Below are 14853 nucleotides of genomic sequence, written 5' to 3' on the forward strand. Positions count from 1 at the left end.
AAAAAATGTAATAAAGAAGTACAGACAGAGAGGGCTAGATCCACAAAGAATGGATTGCACGGTGCTAGTTGCAACCTACTTACAATTCATTATAAATTAAAAAAAAATTGGGGACCCTGGTGTAAACAAGACAAAAGTATTTCTCTGGTCTGCATCCCCTTAACAATTGTGTGTATTGAGCCATACTGTATTGTACCCATTCTGCAATCTGTTAATACAATTTTCAATCAATCAAATTTGATTGAAACTTTTGACCACCTTCTTTCAGAGACAAACCAGAGAGATCAGTTGAAAAGATAACTGGTACAATGTAATTAATGTCCTGTTAATTGATTGCAAATTACAGTAGGTTATTGTAAATCCTTATGGACGGTTAAGCAATCTCTCTAGAAATTAGGAAGCTTAGAAAAATTGGTATCAGCCACACCAGGTGGTTTGGAGTACTGAGTGGTTTGGTAAACATTTTTATCATTAGTCTTTCTACAACGGGAGTAGAGAGGGGAGTTTATCTTGGGGTCAACCACCGGGACAGGTTGGGGGGGGTCATTGTTATGTTAATTCCAATAGGGGAAACAGCTTTGCAGGATGGCGCATTGCGATAGGTGTATCAAATGGCCGACACAGCAAAAGTCAAGGCCTGTTATGTCTGAATTGACAGGCTTCAAATGTGAAAGTACATAATCTTCATACATTTTTGCCATGTTTTCTATGCCAAATATCTTTCTTCAAAGTAACTAGTAACTGATGGGTTCCGATAAATGTAGTGCAGTAAAAGCATAAAGTTCCACCACTGTCTAAAACAAACGGATCACCAGCGCTTCAACGCGACACTCGCCTTCACTGCTCTGGCCTCACATGGTCTGGTGAGACACGCAGAGTGAGCCTTCCCATAATACCAGAAGTACGACTAGAACGAATGACACACGTTTATTCCCACACAGAAGGAGGGGTATTTTCTGCAACAATGGAAAACAAATACACACCCTCCTTGACCACCAAGAATTCACTCTGCGGAAAGTCTGCATTTATAAAAAATAAATAAATAAAAAATAAAGATAAGCACACAGAGATAATGGAGTCAAGAGGCTTGTGGGAAATGTATTGAAAACAGTGACAGTGGTGCTGGCGGCCAGCAGGTGCAGAACAAACTCTTCAATAATCTTTATGAACATTACAAATCTGATTGGGCCTTTAAGCTCGAGACACCTGAACACAAGACTCGATCACTTCCCAGCTTGTGTTTGCGTGATGCATGAAACACAGAGAGACATTGCGTCAGAATAACAGCGTTATAAGCTCTGCTTGGTGTCAGACTTTGGTGCCAGTTGTATTGAAATTTTTAATATACCAGCTATCTAAGGAAATATACACCAAACATTAGCTAGTTAACAATGCAACGGATTGCTGATGATTCTGACATCCAAGGTAATAATAACCTGTTTAAATGACGAGGAGATGGCTGAACCCATTCAACTCAATGTTGGCCAAACTGAAAGTTTCCACACTTGGCACCAATATGCACTACACAGTGACGTGATGACCCTTCCTTCTTTTATAGGTTACTTGGCATGGTGCAGGAAACACAGAGACATTCAGTATCTATAGGTGATTTAAAACTCTTGGTGCAGCACAAAAATTCCATCCCCAAAAAAGGAAATTACATACTTTCATCAATAGGCAAAGCAAACAAACCCGATACAGGGAGAAAAAAAAAAGCCCCCCTCCACAAAAAAGGAGAAAAAGAGGTATAACAGTTTAAAACATACTGTTGTTTCAGAAACAGTCGAGCCAGATGTCAACAATCACTTAATGATTTATCATACAGATATACTGCACTTAATAAACGCCCAAATGATGAATTCTAATGTTATTTCCATGGCCTAGGAGAGGCCAATCAATATCTGAGCTACTCTCCCAAAACCGATAAAGCTGGGAACAAGGTTACCCAAAACCAGAGGTGTCATTAGCTGCTCCATAGACAACGAATGGGAGACCCAGTTTTGTGGACACAGAAACAGGTACGAGTTTTTATACCCAAATTTGTTTTATTCTATAGTAGTGCTCTCGGTTCTGAAGCAGAACATGTATATGTATAATCAGAACATTCCCCTGGGTCCTGTGTCACCAGACATTGCAAAATGAAATTCAAGGACTTTTAAGTACTTTTCCAAGCACTATTTTTCATTTTCAATGATGAAGGATACAATTCACCTTTAAATGCAGTTTTTTAAGCATATTCTTGACCTGCTTGCCAGCTAGAGCAAGCTAGAGCATCACATGCGAAGAAATGAGGAAAAGCAGTTGGAGCAAGCGAGACAGCGACTCATCGGATTTTATTAAAACAGAACAAAAGAAACTATTTCTTGATTCAGAACAATTTGATCATGGATGAACAAAACATTGAATGCGAATGGTTGATTTGAATTTCAAGGACTTTTTAAGCACCTTGTTAAATAATGGGCTGTTTTCAAGGAATTCCAGGCCTTGACTTGTTTTGGTCAAAAATCAAGCACTTTAAGCACTTCAAGGACCTTGTGCGAACCCTGTCACTGTCAGTGTCACCTATAACATATTTCCCAATTCATTGTTTATGGAGCAGCTTCAGACTTGATGATGTCACACGCACTCTTAGGTTTTGGATTTGAGAGTTGTTCATGTTCGCTAATGTTTTGGGCCGTCTCTTAGAGAAATAACACGAATTCATCGTCTTAGATCATAGGAATAACATTCTGAAACTGGACGTAGTTCTCCTTTAAAAGCTATTTTCAACAATATCCTTTGTCATAATATCAAATATAAAATCTTAAATGTCCTTCAGCACCCCAACGGAGCTTGGTGCTCAGTTCAGCACCCCATAGCTACACTGTTTAATATTTATATATATATATAAATACACACACACACAGTATATATGGGTGACGCCTCCATGGTGCCCAGAGTGACTTGCTGATAAAATTATTCATAAACTACATGTATAAACAGAGTACGACAGTCCATTTAGAAAACTAACTTCAAACATCCTTGACTGTAGAGTCTAATATGAAACTAACTCCAGCACAGTGTAGACCATCTTACTTCCTCTGGGTCATTAAACAAAATCAAACTTGTTAAAAGGTCTCATACTGAAAAGATTAACCAGGATCCATCGACTCCTCCTCTGACTTCAACAACACAACTCCTCCACCATAATGGCTGCGTACAACAGTTATGAAGCTAGCTTTAGTCCAGAAATAATACAGTCCCAGTGTGAAGACGACTTTAAGTGATGAGTTGCAAAGCTAGCTTTACAGCAGATAGATACTGAATGAGCCAGAGCCATAGATTTATACACATACACACACATTCTAGAATGTACAACTCTAACTGAAGCCATAAACATAGCCAGAGTGTTCCCAGGTTGTACAATAATGATATTCCACTAGTCCTGCCCCCTGGTTCAAAATACCTTCAATTTAACACATGCCTCAGGGAACATAGATATATATCACTAGATGGCTCAAGGCGGAGTCTCCCGCATACTTCACCGGCGGCCATCTTGCTTGAGTGGACTACTGCTTTAAGGTGATGATCTGCACAAACAAAAATACTCTTAACTCGCTGAAATCTTGACGGATTTACAAACGGGTTGGTTATCGTTATTAACGTGGCTATGATTCTTGCTTGGAATACTTTTTTTTAAATTTTCATATGAAAGTCCATTATAAGTATGCAGTATGATAACTACATCTCTGACGTTTTTAACAAACCAAACAGTTGAACATTTTGCAAGCTATGGTTATTTCAATAGTACATGCACCATAGACATGCATGTTATGAGTGGGCGTGCTCCACCCACGCAAGATGGCCACCATGTGGCAACGTCGGTCTCCGTTGGCCAGCAGTGCGGGTAAGCCATCTAGGGATATATCTATGTCAGGGAACACTGTTCTTCCTGCAGGAACTATGATTGGTTGGACCGGCTATACGGCCACAAATGTCTGTCGCTGAGTGATCAAGTATACAGAGTAATCAAGTATACAGAGTAATCAAGTATACAGAGTGATCAAGTATACAGAGTAATCAAGTATACAAGAGTGATCAAGTATACAGAGTGATCAAGTATACAGAGTGATCAAGTATACAGAGTGATTAAGTTACACGATTGGGCTGCTGCATCAGGTGACCAACAGACTCTTTGGAATACACAGAGGTGGGAGTTTCCCTATTGGCCGTTGCTCTTTCAAAATAAATAGTTTTTTCTTTGAAATACATGTACAGCTACATTGTTTTTTTGTTTGATCAGATAGTAATAAATAGATTCATTAATGCCAAGGATTTAAACACATTAAATGTATTTTACAGCAAAAATACATAGTAAAGTATAGAAGCATTTGAACCGGGGGGGTGGGGCCTAATGGAATGTCACAATATGGAACAATGCCCTTTATGACATCCCCATGGTGAGATGGTCAACATTGTAAACACCAGCTGGTAGACATTCACTTATGTGGAGCAGGACTGTGGAGGCAACATGGCTGCCACTGGAAACTGGAATGGTCGAAATATTGTAATCATCTGCTCTGGCTAGAGTGAGCTTGGAGAAGCTAGTTTCAGATAAATATCTCTGGCTAGAGCTAGCTTGGAGAAGCTAGTTTCAGATCAATATCTCTGGCTAGAGCTAGCTTGGAGATGGTAGTTTCAGATAAATAGGTCTGGCTAGAGCTAGCTTGGAGAAGCTAGTTTCAGATCAATATCTCTGGCTAGAGCTAGCTTGGAGAAGCTAGTTTCAGATCAATATCTCTGGCTAGAGCTAGGTTGGAGAAGCTAGTTTCAGATCAATATCTCTGGCTAGAGCTAGCTTGGAGATGCTAGTTTCAGATAAATAGCTCTGGCTAAAGCTAGTTTGGAGAAGCTAGTTTCAGATCAATATCTCTGGCTAGAGCTAGCTTGGAGAAGCTAGTTTCAGATCAATAGCTCTGGCTAGAGTTAGCTTGGAGAAGCTAGTTTCAGATCAATAGCTCTGGCTAGAGTTAGCTTGGAGACAGAAGTTGTGCCTGTTCGATAGATAGATGTAGACCGATTGTTGTTGTAGATGGTGTGTGAACACTAGCTTGGTTTTAGGAGATGTCCAGGTCCAGCTTAGTTAAATGGTGGTTGAGAGGAGATGTCCAGGTCCAGGTTAGTTACATGGTGGTTTTGAGAGGAGATGTCTGTCCAGGTCTAAGTTAGTTAAATGGTGGTTTTGAGAGGAGATGTCCAGGTCTAGGTTAGTTACATGGTGGTTTTGAGAGGAGATGTCCAGGTCCAGGTTAGTTACATGGTGGTTTTGAGAAGAGATGTCTGTCCAGGTCTAGGTTAGCTAAATGGTGGTTTTGGGAGGAGATGTCCAGGTCTAGGTTAGTTACATGGTGGTTTTGAGAGGAGATGTCCAGGTCCAGCTTAGTTACATGGTGGTTTTGAGAGGAGATGTCTGTCCAGGTCTAGGTTAGTTAAATGGTGGTTTTGAGAGGAGGTGTCCAGGTCTAGGTTAGCTAAATGGTGGTTTTGGGAGATGTCCAGGTCCAGGTTAGTTACATGGTGGAATCGTCCTCCTCCGAAGGTTCCGATGTGAAATAAGAATCTCCTTCCAGCTCCAGCAGAGAGGGTAGATCAGCCTGCCCCAAGCACATTTGTTCAGTCGTTACTAGGGGCGTGGCCATATATTGCACTAGTTGCTTCCCTGGACCAATGAGAAACACAAATGGTTCATTGTTATTAATAATGAATTAAACACTGGTTCATTATTATTATCATTATGAATTCAACACTATGGTTCATTATTATAAAAATAATTATGAACTAAACACATTGGTTAGTTATTAATAATAATAAAAAATAGCATTATGCATTAAACACTGGTTCATTATTATTATTATAAATAGCATTATGAAACAGTGCGACTAAAATGGACAACATGAAAACAAAGAACGGTGTCTGTATATTTGCACGTGTGTGTGTGTTGTTACTTGTGTTGGAAGAGTCGTTTCCACCGTCCGCTCCTTTAGCAGGCTCTGGAGACAGCAGCTATACAGAGAGACAGAGGCCAACATTACTCAACAACAGGCTCTGGAGACAGCAGCTATACAGAGGCCAACATTACTCAACAACTCAACAAGGGTACAAAGCCCTGGTGGAGAGCTTCGAAGGGTGGAGCGACAGCAACCACCTCCAACTCAACACCAGCAAGATCAAGCAGCTGGTGGTGGACTACCGGAGAGGCAAGAAGAGGCCCCTCAACTACCATTACCATCAGAGAATAAACTGGACTGGTCGGACAACACAGAGGCCCTCTACAGGAAGGGACACATTTTTATTACCTATATTTGTTGTCTTTCTATTCCCTCCTATATCCCCTACCCCGTGCTGCTATGACACCTGAATTTCCCCAAGGGGATCAATAAAGGAATATCTTATTTTATAAAGGTTAGGTTATAGGTTCGGTTAAAGGCACTAGCAGCAGCCCAGAAACAGAACACGGTTGTGTTGGTGGAAAGGAGCTATGTATGACTCTGCCATGTGATGCTATCATGACACCACTAGAGGGCAACATCCCGACAAGACTGTAGTAGTAGTACACACAGTTTGACCCGGTACTGAATCACTGTTCATCACTGTTGGTGAAAATGACAGCATGGCTGTCAATGAAAGGTTTATCTGATATAGTAGATATTAACTAAACCAAACTATATATCCATTATAGACTATAACCAAACTATAACCAAACTATCTATCTGTTATAGTAGATATTAACTAAACTCAACTATCTATCTACTATAATTTATAGTAGATGGATAGTTGAGTTTAGTTAATATCTACTATAACAGATAGATAGTTTGGTCCGTTATAGTAGATATCAACTAAACCAAACTATCTACCTGTTGTATGAACTAAACTGTGTGTGTGAGACAGACAGACAGACAGACATAGAGTGTGTGTGTGTGTCTTACAATGTCTAGACAGTCCAGATCGATGTCTCCACTGGGTACAGAGCTGAAAAACTAAAAACAGTACACAGTTACTCACCCTCTCTCTCATAATACATGTTGTACTGTAGTGTGCCTCTGTTGCCACAGGGTGGCACTAAGTAATTTGAATTGGACAGTGGAAGGACCTCTGAGCCTGAAAGGGCCATTGTCATCATAGAAACATTTGAAAATGGCTTCTCCAATCGCACTGTAGTAGTTTCCCAGCACTAAATAACTTCCCATCGTCGTTTTACAAGAGTCTCAGTTATTATTAAATATAATTCTCTCACCTCAAACAGTGGGGGGGAGTCGAAGTTGAGGATGGACTGTAGGTGCTCCAGACTGTAGTCTATATTTTCTAGATGATCACTCAGCTCTGTCCTACACACAGATTATACAAGAGACAGATTAGACAGACAGACAGAGAAACAGAGACAGACAGATTAGACAGACAGATTAGACAGAGAGACAGATTAGACAGAGAGACAGACAGATTAGACAGAGACAGACAGATTAAACAGAGACAGGCAGATTAGACAGAGACACAGACAGATTAAACAGACACAGACAGATTAAACAGAGACACAGACAGATTAGACAAAGAGACAGGCAGATTAGACAGAGACAGACAGATTAAACAGAGACACAGACAGATTAGACAAAGAGACAGACAGATTAGACAGAGACAGACAGATTAAACAGAGACAGACAGATTAAACAGAGACAGACAGATTAGACAGAGACAGACAGATTAAACAGAGACAGGCAGATTAGATGGAGAAACAGACAGATTAGACAGAGACAGACAGATTAAACAGAGACAGACAGATTAGACAGAGACAGACAGATTAAACAGAGACAGGCAGATTCGATGGAGAAACAGACAAAACAGAGAGATATAGACAGACAAACAGATTAGACAAGGATTACTTGTTACATTTATTAAATAATCAATGTCCTGTCACATAATTTGGCTCACAGACACTGTCACATAATTTGGCTCACAGACAGTCACATAATTTGGCTCACAGACAGTCACATAATTTGGCTCACAGACAGTCACATAATTTGGCTCACAGACAGTCACATAATTTGGCTCACAGACAGTCACATAATTTGGCTCACAGACACTGTCACATAATTTGGCTCACAGACACTGTCACATAATTTGGCTCACAGACACTGTCACATAATTTGGCTCAGAGACACTGTAAAAAAATGTGGCTCACAGACACTGCACCACATATACACATTATATATACTATATTAATATATAGACTAATACCGGTATATAACAAACTACCTCAACACATGGATTAATATATATTTGTCTATATATTATATAACAAACTATATTAATATATGGTAATATATAGTATATATACTAAATTAATATATAGACTAATCTTAATTAATGGACTAACACTGTTTGATGAACATTGAAAGAGTTGTATCCTTCCTGCTGACTTGTCGTACAAATCTTGTAAATCGCTTTGGATAAAAGGGTCAGCTAAATGACATATGTAATGTAATGTATATATAAGGTATACTATATTAATATATAGACTAATGTATACTATATTAATATATATAGACTAATATATAATACATACTATATTAATATATAAACGAATATATACTATACACTATATATATATATATATACACACTATATTAACTAAATACTTATATAGTATATATTGATATAGTATATATTCGTTTATATATTAATATAGTATGTATTATATATTAGTCTATATATATATAATATATGTTAACTAAACTAGTATGTACTTACTTGTCAATGCAGGCCAAACTCAAACACTTGTGGTCTGGTTTGGCAGGGCTGGGGGCGGGGTTGTGGGTGGGGCTGGAAGAGTTTGAAGAGTATGACAGGTTGGTTGACGTGGGGCGCAGCGCGGCGCTAGAGGGACCTGCAGCGATAATGGGATTGGCTACGGAGGAGAAGGGGGTGGGTTTAAAGAAGGAGAAAGAAGAGAGAAAAACAATCAGAAAAGACTGAAGTTAACTGAGAAATACATAAATCTGCTCAGCATCTTCAATGTACCGTATTGGTCCAAATATGAGATAAAATACACACATATACTAATTATGGCTATAACATAATGTACAATATGTACCTTTTTTCCTGTGGTCGATTAGTACTTTATTTACATATTTTAAACAAGATAGGACCCCTCTTTTCTGTTTAAGATCTCTCTTTTTTTTTTGAACAAATGTTTTTTTATTTTTATTTTTGACATTACACACAAACATTAACAGTAGAAATCCACTATAAATCACAGGACTATTACCGATATAATACTAACAATAATGACAGCCCAGTTTTTAAATCAAAATAGATGTAGATTAAAAATATACACAAATTAATTACAATACAATACATACACTATGCTCTTGCTCGCTCTTCCCCCCCCCCCACAGGACCCCCTCTTGGATAGCATCCACATGAGATAAAATACACACATATACTAATTATGGCTATAACATAATGTACAATATGTACCTTTTTTCCTGTGGTCGATTAGTACTTTATTTACATATTTTAAGCAAGATCGGACCCCTCTTTTCTGTCTGAGATCTCTCTTCTAACATTACTCTGTAACATCATATTTATTGGCTGCTCGACAGTAGTTTGATGAATCTGCTTCATTGATGATCACCATAATCTTAAAATTGTCATTGTAACTCCTCTTTTTTTTTTTTGCCCAATTTTTTATTTTTATTTTTGTTTCGGATTTCTCTGATTTTCTTCCCGTCCCAATTAGTCGTTGTGCCAATCCCCCCCCCCTCCCCTACCTGGCTGCTGTATGCATGTTCTCCTACGAGTCGGTACAAGGGCGTCCCGAGTCGATCGCACGCTTCCTCCGAGACGTGCGCCGACAGCCAGTGACGTCTTTTCACTTGGCAGCGAGGGCTCTCATTGGTGAAGTGTAACTCGTGGGAGGGCACGCTATCTCCACCAAGTCCTGCCCCGCTGAGCAAGCGCCGAGACCTGACCTGTAGGCGTCGCTGTCCACAACGCCAGATTCCCACCCGCCAGCTTCCCCACCCCCTAATACTGCCAATTGTATTAGTATGAGCGACCAACCAAGCTGGTAGCAACGCAGAGAGCTGGGCTCGAACCCAGCGTCTCCTGCATTGGTGACAAGCGCAATCTCCGCTACGCCACCTGACCGCCCCTCTTGCCCGACTTTTGAGTCACTTTGTTCGAGCTGGTCGCCTTGTCTCTCCATCTCTCCAGGTGCCTGTCACTGTGTGTTTTGTGCACCCGTCACTGCAGGCTGCGTGTGTGTGTGTGTGTGTGAGAAGGAGAGGAGGATACAGAAAGAAAGACGGTGGCTCGATTGGTGAACACTCGTTTGGCACGATCTGTTGCTGTGAATGTATATAATGACATTAAAAAGACTAGACCAGGAAAATAAGACGACGCCCCTTTTAATATTCTGCACAATACAGTAATAATAATAATACATTTGCTTTATATAGCGCTGTTCTAGAATGCAAAGTGGCTTCACAGGCTGGATCTTTATGAAATTGCAAAGGTGTTAGAAGGATTCGACAATTTGGTGAATATGGTGTCGAGGGAGAGGGTGAAGTCGAGGAGCACGCCATCAATGGTGAGTTGAGAACACTTTGTTGCATCCAGACTTTTATTCCAGACAGGTATGAGTGAATGTGAGAGAGGGGTCGGTTGTAGGGCTGCAACGAACGATTATTTTGTTATCGATTAATATGTTGATTATTCTTTTTTATTTTTATTTTTTATTATCTTTTCCCCCTCCTTTTTTCAGATTTTTCTCCCATCCCACTGTTAGTCGTTATGCCAATTCCCAACCCCCTTCCTGGTTGTTGCGCACCCCCCCCCCTACTGTTGGTCCGGGAGGCCGGAGACTGTCACATGTTTTCCTCCGACACATGTGCAGCCAGCCGGCAGCCAGCCTGGCAGCGCAGATTCTCACCGGGAGAGTGTAACATGTGGAAGGTCACACTACCTTTCTCCAGATCCTACCCTCGCTGTGCAGGCGCCCCGACCGAACTGTAGGGGTCGCTGTCCACAACGCCCAGGACCCATCCACGGCTTCCCTCCCCCTAACTCAGCCAAACGAGTTAGTATAGCGATCATCCCAAGCCAAGGCAATGCTGACTCTCCGGGAGTCGAGACCGCAGCCTCTTGCATTGGTGACGAGCACAATCTCCGCTACGCCACCTGACCGCCATATATTGATTATTTTATCGATTAGTAGATTCATATAAACGATTCATTTACCAACAACAATTGATTCTATTTGCAATTGAATATGGATAGTTGCCTCTTTGACACCACCTACTGAATACCCAAAGTAGGAGATGAGCCGTGAAGTTTATTTATGTCTATAAATGCTGGGTAGTGTGGATGCCTACTGTACATGAGTAGGGTCCATGCCTGTAGCTAAATGCTGAGACAGGGAACAAAATAGGCGGCTGGGTGGCACAGCGGTCTAAGCGCTCGTCACCAACGCAAGAGACACCGATATCGAATCCGGCTGTCAGCGTTGCCTCCGGCTTGGCCGGCCGTCATACTGGCTCAATTGGCAGAGTCAGCGGGAGGGAAGCCGTGGGGTGGTATAGACCACCGCAACACTTCCGGGATTCTGAAATCGGGGAGGAGATAGCGGCGGGAGCATATGAATGAATGTGGATGAGAGCCGTGATGTAAGTGGTTGCAGATACGGCTGTGGGGGTGCTAGAGACATGATCTAATAGACTTGTATCCGCCTGAATATGCTGAACACGGATTTGAACTAAATCGGCAGAGAAAAAGTCCCTTTTCCAGCACCTATTCCCCATGCACATGCGCAGATTGCCCACGGAGTCTGGACGACGCGAGATGACGCACGAATGAATGTGGACTGTTCCATCAGAGGGGGGAGCTTCGGTGGCCAGTGTGAGTGGCTACAGACCACTGCACTTAAATATAAACATTAGTCTACCTGGAGACTCAATGAGGTAATTGTAGATGTCGCCATAAGACGCATCTGGCCATTTAGTGGGATCATTTTTTCATTATCCTGTTCGGCTGAAAGGACACTGGCCACCGAAGCTCCCCCCTCTGATGGAACAGTCCACATTCATTCGTGCGTCATCTCGCGTTGTCCAGACTCCGTGGGCATTCTGCGCATGTGCCAGGGTTTCCGTTAGAATTTTTTTTTGCAGGTCTGAGTGTCCGGTAGATTTCAATCTACCGGACAAATGGGATAAATTCCGGTCAGAGTTTATTGAGCTTAAAAACAATTGATAGGCCTATATAAAGAATGACATCATCAAGGCATTTATAATATTTTAACTTAAAACTAGGCTACTTTTGCGTATATACAGTCATTAATATATTCCAAATAAAATAAGTCCCTCGAGACTTCGTGCTGCTGCCGACTTGAGGTGTCGGTGGGCAGTCTGCCTGACATTAATAAACAGCAGTCTGTTATAATCACATTTTTATGAGCTAACGAATTCCGTTATATTGGACATTTGTATTAATTATATCAAGCGAAGAACTGAGAAATTTGGCAGAGAGAGACGGCAACATTATCGTGGGTTTGCGTGATGACTCCACCTCCCAACGACTTTGTGCTGGTCATAATGTCCTGTGAAAATAATTCCCTCTAAGCACAATTTGATTATTTGAATTGTATTAAAATAGGCTAAAATTAAATAGCCTATGCGATGAACGAAACAATCATTACATTTGTTTCATCGTTGCTTCACCAAGCAGCCGGTCTAATAATGACATCGCTGTTGTCAGCGCGAGCTGGCTGCTGCTAGATTTTTACGTGAAGCATGGAGCTGCAGACACACAGAGCAGCGGTGTTTTTAGGTCCGGTCTGGGGACCGCTCAGCAGCGCCCCCCACCCAACACCTGAATTGCCAATGGCTGAATTGGAGTACTGCACCTTGCCGGCAAAGGTGGCGGGTTCTGTGGGTCTGCAGATGGATGCTTCTCGCAAATCTAGCAGCAGCCAGCTCGCGCTGACAACAGCGATGTCATTATTAGACCGGCTGCTTGGTGAAGCAACGATGAAACAAATGTAATGATTGTTTCGTTCATCGCATAGGCTATTTAATTTTATCCTATTTTAATACAATTCAAATAATCTAATTGTGCTTAGAGGGAATTATTTTCACCAGACATTATGACCGGAGAGATTAAATATGTCGGACTTCAACAGATTTTGCCGGTCAAATACCGGTAATTACCGGCTAACGGAAACGCTGGCATGTGCATGGGAAATAGGTGCTGGAAAAGAGACTTTTTCTCGGCCGATTTAGTTCTGATCGATTAGGAATGGGTCGCGCCGTGTTCAGGAGATTCAGGCGGATACAAGTCTATTAGATCATGTCTCTAGCACCCCCACAGCCGTATCTGCAACCACTTACATCACAGCTCTCATCCACATTCATTAATTTGCTCCCCCCGCTATCTCCTCTCCGATTTCAATGTAATGCGGAAGTGTAGTGGTCTATTCTGGTCGTTGTAAACAGCGAATCCTACAGGTCGGTCAGGGCGCCTGCACAGCAAAGAAGGGATATGGTGATGGTAGTGTGACCTCCCACACGTTACACTCCACCAATGAGAGTCCGCGCTGCCAGGTGAAAAGAGGCTGCTGGCTGTCTCCTATGTGACGGAGGACGCATCTGATAGACTTCAGGACTCCCTAGACGACCAGTGGGGGGCACATGTGAGCAACGACCAGGAAGGGGAGGGGGGAATTGGCATAACAACAAAAAATTGGGATGGGAGAAAATCAGAGACCAGCCAGAGAGATTTTTAACAGACCAAAGATTATCAGGATTGTTGAAGCTAATTAGCCTAATCCATGTCAAAAAGAGTAGGCTATAGTAAATGTACAGTATAGTATACACACACACGAAGAGAGGGAAAATAGCTTATGGCAGACTTAATGATTTTACAATATTTTTGCTAATGAAGTGAAATATATATTTATTATCATCAACTATCCAGTTAGTTTTTATACTGTAACTTTTGGCTACTTCAAATCATTGGACGTACAGAGAGAAAGAGAGAGAGACGGGCTCAGCCCCCCCCCCATTCCTCACTATTGGAGCTCCACAAAACCAAAACTGATTTCTCCTGTGCCTGTGAGCGTTTCCAGGGTTATTTAGCTTAGCTAAGTTAGCGGTAGCACTAGCAGCTAACGTTAGTTAAGGTTTTTACCGCAACGTGGGCATACAATGACGTCAACGAATCGTTGCAGCCCTAGTGGATTGTGAGGGGATTTGATGCTGGGGTATATTTGAGTGTATATCATAGGAAATCCAGGTCGAAATGGTGGTGAATCTGACAGTGTGGGAAGATGACAGAGAAGTGGTTGTGAAGTGAAAAGCCAGCTCAGTGCAGTGCCTTCAATACAGAGGTCTTCAAGTCTGGTGAGCAGGATGATATTGCTCACGGTATGGAAGGCTGGACTCAGGTCAAGGAGGATGAGGAGGCTCACAGTATGGAAGGCTGGACTCAGGTCAAGGAGGATGAGGAGGAGGCTCACAGTATGGAAGGCTGGACTCAGGTCAAGGAGGATGAGGAGGCTCACAGTATGGAAGGCTGGACTCAGGTCAAGGAGGATGAGGAGGCTCACAGTATGGAAGGCTGGACTCAGGTCAAGGAGGATGAGGAGGCTCACAGTATGGAAGGCTGGACTCAGGTCAAGGAGGATGAGGAGGCTCACGGTATGGAAGGCTGGACTCAGGTCAAGGAGGATGAGGAGGCTCACAGTATGGAAGGCTGGACTCAGGTCAAGGAGGATGAGGAGGCTCACAGTATGGAAGGCTGGACTCAGGTCAAGGAGGATGAGGA

General features: G+C 42.0%; 1 protein-coding gene across 1 annotated transcript in view; it reads right to left on the reverse strand.

Annotated features, from left to right (window-relative positions):
- Nucleotides 1–1085: 1085 nt before the first annotated feature.
- hsf1 (heat shock transcription factor 1) overlaps nt 1086–14853 on the reverse strand; it is a 45274-nt gene continuing 31506 nt past the window's right edge. Inside the window, exons 11-15 of the mRNA XM_084313236.1 lie at nt 8782–8938; nt 7274–7364; nt 6966–7016; nt 5985–6042; nt 1086–5698 (exon numbers count right to left, since the gene is read on the reverse strand). Of these exons, the coding sequence (XP_084169362.1) occupies nt 5550–5698; nt 5985–6042; nt 6966–7016; nt 7274–7364; nt 8782–8938 (506 nt within the window). The 3' untranslated portion in view covers nt 1086–5549. The remainder of the gene's footprint in view (nt 5699–5984; nt 6043–6965; nt 7017–7273; nt 7365–8781; nt 8939–14853) is intronic.

Source organism: Notolepis coatsorum (genome assembly GCF_963971535.1).
Source record: "Notolepis coatsorum genome assembly, chromosome: 4".
Lineage (NCBI taxonomy): Eukaryota > Metazoa > Chordata > Actinopteri > Aulopiformes > Paralepididae > Notolepis > Notolepis coatsorum.